We start from the raw sequence: 6,000 nt of genomic DNA, 5'->3' as shown, positions 1-6,000 counted from the left end.
TTTCTAAAACAGAGGATGTTCCCAGATGCTTAATCCAGCCACTTCCAAGCTGGCACATCCCGGCAGGTGTGCTGAATTGCCGCTTCTATCAGCGTGGCCATCCAGGGAGTTAAGAGCTGAACACCCATGGAGGGCATCAAGTTGAGGAAGGTGCCCTTGCCAAGTTCAAAAAAACGGTACCCCAAAATTGTGGGCTGTCCCCTCATTTACACTCCAGTTCACACAACATCAAGTTTAGTACAACGTCTTTCATTTTCATCAAAGACTCGGTATACGAAACAAGACCCTTTACCCCCTACCCAATTAACAGGAGGCTTAAAAAATAAACCACATAGCCAATCCTTTTAACCCATTTTCTCCCAGCCTAAGATGCTCTTCATCCACCCTTTTGTAGAAAACTTCCCCGAATCACTTAAGAATCCCACACTCCATCCAGAATGCAGTTCCCTTGTGTCGTTCTGGTGGGCTCCCATCACAAGACAACTCGACAGTTGTGGAGAGACCCCACTGCGTCACGGACGACAACGTGACCAGGCTGGTTTTTGGGGAGGCAGAAGACTCCTCACAGCAAAGTCGCCTGCTCGAATCGCTCATTCCCCCGGCTGTGACCGGAGGCCAGCTTCTGGCGGCGTTGCTGGGTGGCCTCTCGACGCCGGCGGTACGCCAAAAATTCTTCGCGGAGGGCCGCACAGCGTTCCTCAGGACAGGACAGAGGAGAGATGGACCCCTCTAAGGCACCCACAGATCGGGAATTTGAGGGCGAGCCACTGGTTTCACTGGAGGTCTTTGAACCTGCAAAGGGAAAGGAGAAATGGGTAAGGGTTACTGAAGTGTTTTAGCATTCTCCAATGAATGGAGAGAAGCAGTGTGGTATAGTAGTTAGAGTGTTGGAGAGGACTTGGAGGAACCAGGATCTTGTCTCCCTAGCTAGATATACAATTCAACATCACAAGATTGCTGTAGATATGAAGTGAGGGGGAAGAAAGTCAGAATACAGTGGTGCCTCGCTAGACAATGATAATCCGTTACACTGAAATCGCTGTCTAGCAAATTAATTGTCGTCTAGCGAAAATTGGTTTGCAAAGCAGGGAAATTCCCCCATAGGAATACTGTTTTGCAAATCGCTATAGCGATCGCAAAAAGTCAATGTCTAGCGAAAAAACTGTCATGCGGGGGTAACTGTCTAGTGAAGCGCCACTGTATAAATATAAGAAATCTCTCTCTCTCTGTGCATGCGCGTGTGTGCATGCATGCAGGCGGAGAGATATTCCAAATTAACAATGAGCTGGAAAAAAAATCTTGAACAAGCCCATTACTGAATTTGAAATAAAGGAACTTCTCAGAACTCTAAAAGCAGGTGACTCCCCAGATGCAGAGAGGCTACTGGGTATATTTTACCAGACCTTTAGCGAGGTTCTGGATCCCCTGTACCACACAACCCTAAGGCGACGAAATACGTTGGATTCTCGGTCAACAGCGAGAACCATCGTGATTCTTAAGGCAGGGAGTGGAGACGCTTACATTATCTTTGGGGCGCACATCATCCCACATCCCTTCTCGACTGAGGTTTTAAAAGACTCTCTTCCCTATTTAGATGGTGTCTTATCTCCTTTATCACTCACTTTTTTTTCCAAAATGACCAGGCTGGCTTTACACCAAATAAGCCAAATCATTGATTACCTCCAGAAGAATCCTAAATAAAGTTCATTAGCGAAACACAACCGAAGAGCTGTTTTTCCCCTCCACTCTCTCGAGATGCGGCTGAAAGCTTTTGATGGCTCCAGCCGGTGACGAGATTCCAGCTGGTAAACAACCCTCCGCCTTAAAATTAGGGTGCGGGGGACCCCAATATAGAGCGCAATCCCATCAGCCAGACGTTTGCCTCCTCCCACATGCTACAAAGGCTTACTCTGTTTCTCCAGCTCCTGCACGGCGATGGTGGAAACAGGCCTTTTGGGGTTCTCAATGCGGTACAGATGCAGGGCGTCCAGTAGTTCGGACTCCAGGGTGAACTCCGAGTCCCATTCATAGTTCTCATCCACAGACGTGTTCCTCCTGGAAGCAAGGGAGGGGCATAAATCCGCACAGGGTGAGAAAACGGAGATGTGAACAGGGCTGAGTTTAGAACAAGCCCCCCTCTTATGGGTTCTCTGAATCACCTTCTATTTCCATGGCTCTTTTGAGTAGCGAAACCACCCCCACCCCACTGTAACTCGTTTGCTGGAACGGATGGGCTTCTAGACTTCTGCAAGTGTGTTTGGGTCGCGAGGAAGGGATGAACAGAGCATGGATGTACAAAACTGGCACGGTTATAATAGAGCCTTATAACAGGTATGCTTTGTCGTGGTGGCCATGTGCCGCCCAGTTGCGTCCAATTCACGGGGACCCTGTGCAGGAACAGTCCCCCCCAAATGTCCTCAATGGCCCTCTTGAGCTGAGCAAGTTGATCCATCTCATAAATTGTTTTCCTCTTCTCCTGTTGGCTTTCCACCCTTTGGCGTTGGCTTCAGCCAAGGCAAAAGAGCGGCTCCGTTCATTTGACCGGGCTAGGCTCTTCTTTTAGGCAACACAGGAGGTCTGGTTATAACCAGATCGGACCATTCGCTCATCGAACTGATCTAGGAGTTTGATTCCCCGGTGTGTCTCCTTAACACATTCGACTGGATGATACATAGGGCCCCATACAGCTCTGCATTTCTATGATTACAGTGGTGCCTCGCTTTACGACTGCCCCGCATTATGACGAATCCGCTTTACGACAATCTTTTTGCGATCGCAATTGGTCGAAATGGGGGAACTTTGCTTTGCCATGATCGGTTCCCTGCTTCGGGAACCAATTCTTCGCAAAACGATGTTTTTCAAACAGCTGATCGGCGGTTTCAAAATGGCCGCCGGGTAATTAAAATGGCTCCCCCCTGTGTTTAGGGAAGGATTCCTCGCTATACAGGCAGTGAAAATGGCCACCCTATGGAGGATTTTCGCTGGACGGTGAGTTTTTACCCCATTGGAATGCATTGAACGGGTTTCAATGCGTTTCAATGGGGTTTTTTATTTCGCTTTACGATGTTTTCGCTTAACGGCAATTTTCCTGGAACAGATTATCGTCGTTAAGCGAGGCACCACTGTATTAGGATGTCAAAAGGCACAGAACTCGGCCTCACTTTCGCAGCTAAAAATGAGTTAAATACCAAACATGGATCACACAAAGTTCCCTTAAATTTTTTTTTAAAGAAAAAAAATATTTTCATAATTTACATCTCACCCACACACCTGCATGTCTCCGATCTCTTGAAAATGTCTTTGTTTCTCAATCTGCCTTTCATCAATTGTGACCTCCGCATTTCTAAGTTCCAGGCAAGTTCACAATCGGAAGAACTAGAATCCTGCTTTTTTTTTTTTTTTTGGTCTCTTCTCTGCAGGGCCTTCTGGAACCTAGAACTGTTTATTCGGAGTTCCTGAACCCAAGAAAACTTTCCCAAGAAAGTGTGTGCTTTCTTTTCGCTCGACCCGCCACCCACCGCCTCACCTTTTACTGACCGCAGGAGCCAGAGCGTTCGAGGGTTGCTCGACCTCCTCCTCCTCCACACAGTTGCTTTGCCAGCCCACCACTTCCCCAAAGGGGGAACTGAGGTAGCTGCCCACCAAGGACGGCGCCACCGAAGGGGGTCTCAGAAAGGACACGCTGCCTCGGCCGCTGCTTTGGCTGGCCAGGCTGCCCCTCAAGAACTTCTCGGCGGCCACAGCAGCCGGGAATTTGTGTCTCTCGGGAGGGAGAGACTCAACCGGGGGTAGATCGGCCACCCGCAGCCAGTCGTGTTCCACAGGGACGGCCGCGTGCGCTGTCTCAGTCTGGCTACGGCCTGGGAGGGGCGCCCGCAACCGAGGGTCCCGCTCCTTGCACCCTTCCGAAACAGAGCCCAGGGAATTTGAGCAAACCGAGGTCCCGGGCAAGGCGGCTTTCGCCGGGCCGGTGTTGGGTTGAGGGAGACTCAGAAGAGATTTGGCCAGGGCTGGTTCAGAGTCCGAGTAGATTTGGACATCCATATAGTCCGGACAAAGGATTCTGTCCTCATTGCCTAAGACAGTTCGCTTGAGGCTGGCTGAATCTTCAAGGAAAGCAGGGGCGAACATTTCCTTCCCTTCCTCCTCTTCCTCCTCCTCTTCGTCTCCATCCACATTCATCTCTTTGAAGAACGGGAGGCTCAGGTACTGGAGAATCCCACTTTGGTCCGAGGTATTGGCTTGGCGTTGGCTACTCGGAGTCCGACCGTAGGTGGGTAAGGAAGGACTCTTTGACCGGCCAGGAGAGGAGGAAGCGTCCGCAACTTCCGCGGGCCCTTCGGAGCCCTGGCTAGCCCATGCCGGCTGCTTCGTGGCCCCATAGGGCATGGTTGTCACTGGGCTGATATTCGCGATACACAAGGGCTTCGCTTCCTCCGTCGGGCTGCTGCTGTTGTGGTCAAAGTAGTGGCCCTGGCAGTAGCCAGAGGCCTTGGCTTTACGGCGAGCCACGCTTGCGTTCTTGGGCCTCAGGCGGATGCTTTTCTGCCACACCAGCTCCTCCGGTCTTGCGGGAGAGTACAGCTGCAGGTAAGGCTCCGGTTGGCTGTCCGAGGAAGCCGGAGAGAGGGAATATCGCTCCGTCGCGGCTGCCGAGCGTTCGTGAGGCGGCCCTTCCTCCTTCTGGACCACAAATCGCCCGTCGGGGCCACGGCGGATGTGCTCCAAGGGGAGGGGTTCCCCGACGTGGCTTTCGTAGAGGACGAATTTGGAGCCATTCCCCGAGTCGCTGCCAAAGATGTCGAGACCCGGATCGGTGCCGGCCTTCTCTCCCCACAGCAAGCTGCGGCGAAGGCTCTGGTAGGGGGACGTTTGGAATTTCACTTTTACAATGCTGTCTGGGCTAGCAGAGCCTGTAGAATTTCTGTGAGAAGATAAAAAAATCAAGTGAAATACACTTTTTTTTGGGGGGGGGGTGTGTCAGCGGACAGAAGACTCATTTTTTGAGTCGTGCTTGCTCTGTTTCAAGTATGTCCTTGTATGCAAAAAAAAAACAAAAACCCACAACTAATGGGATAGGGAAGAGGGACTAGAATCCTTTTTCTTAACAACCTCAAATACTAGGGTTGGGATGTACAGTGGTGCCCCGCTACACGTTTACCTCGCAGAATGACGAAACCGCAGGACAGTGACAAAATGATGTTTCCAATGGGATCTTTTTCGCTGGACGTGGAATAGGTCTGTGCTTCACAAACCGTTTGTTCGCAATACGATTTTTACGATATCGCAAAATGGCTCCCCGCTGTTTTCCGACCCATGTTTCGGAAGACAGCCATTAAAAACAGCTGATCAGCGCTCAGAAAATGGCTTCCCTACGGAGGATCTTCGCTGGACAATGAGGTAATTTCCTATTGGAACGCATTAACCAGTTTTCAATGCATTTCAATGGGGATTTTTTTTTTCATGTGACGATGATTTCACTGCACAGCGATTTCAATGGAACGAATTATCATCGTCATGCGGGGCACCACTGTATGTTTTTTTTATCTTTTCAATTTTTTCCCCTGGCTCACTTCCAGAAGATTCCAAAAAGCCAAGCCAGATGTGGTATGGGTAGGCAGAACATTCAGATGGCCCTTCACCAATTTGACCAGGTGACCTTTGACCCTTCCTGACACTAGATGAATAGACTTTAAGAAGGACACTTGAGAAATCACCAGTAATAAATAGTATGCTGGGGTGGGTGGGTTCTACTATGGTAATGAAAAGGAGTAAATGCTAGTTCTCGAGACCCCCATATAAGCCAAGGCGGGGGACACAGGGTGATGCTGATGGGATACTGGGTGCAATATTCAGCTCCCTGAGAACTGAAGTTTTAAAGTTTCTAGATCTTAATGTTTGGAAAAATTTTGTACGATGGGTGGCAAAACCTAGGGGGGAACCTCTGAAGCCAAATCAGCGGGTAGTCATCTTGTAATTAAGATATTGCTCTCTCTCTCT

General features: G+C 49.9%; 1 protein-coding gene across 6 annotated transcripts in view; it reads right to left on the bottom strand.

Moving 5' to 3' along the window:
- Positions 1–233: 233 nt before the first annotated feature.
- Positions 234–6,000, bottom strand: part of IGSF9 (immunoglobulin superfamily member 9) — a 75,832-nt gene continuing 70,065 nt past the window's right edge. For all 6 annotated transcript variants that reach the window (XM_072984460.2, XM_072984464.2, XM_072984463.2 and 3 more), the window contains exons 19-21: positions 3,527–4,924; positions 1,910–2,055; positions 234–792 (exon numbers count right to left, since the gene is read on the bottom strand). In XM_072984460.2, coding sequence (XP_072840561.2) covers positions 563–792; positions 1,910–2,055; positions 3,527–4,924 — 1,774 coding nt within the window. In that variant the 3' untranslated portion in view covers positions 234–562. The remainder of the gene's footprint in view (positions 793–1,909; positions 2,056–3,526; positions 4,925–6,000) is intronic.

Source organism: Pogona vitticeps, chromosome 15 (assembly GCF_051106095.1).
Source record: "Pogona vitticeps strain Pit_001003342236 chromosome 15, PviZW2.1, whole genome shotgun sequence".
Taxonomy (NCBI): domain Eukaryota; kingdom Metazoa; phylum Chordata; class Lepidosauria; order Squamata; family Agamidae; genus Pogona; species Pogona vitticeps.
Note: the sequence above shows the minus strand (reverse complement) of the source record. Positions and strands in the feature narration are given on the sequence as shown.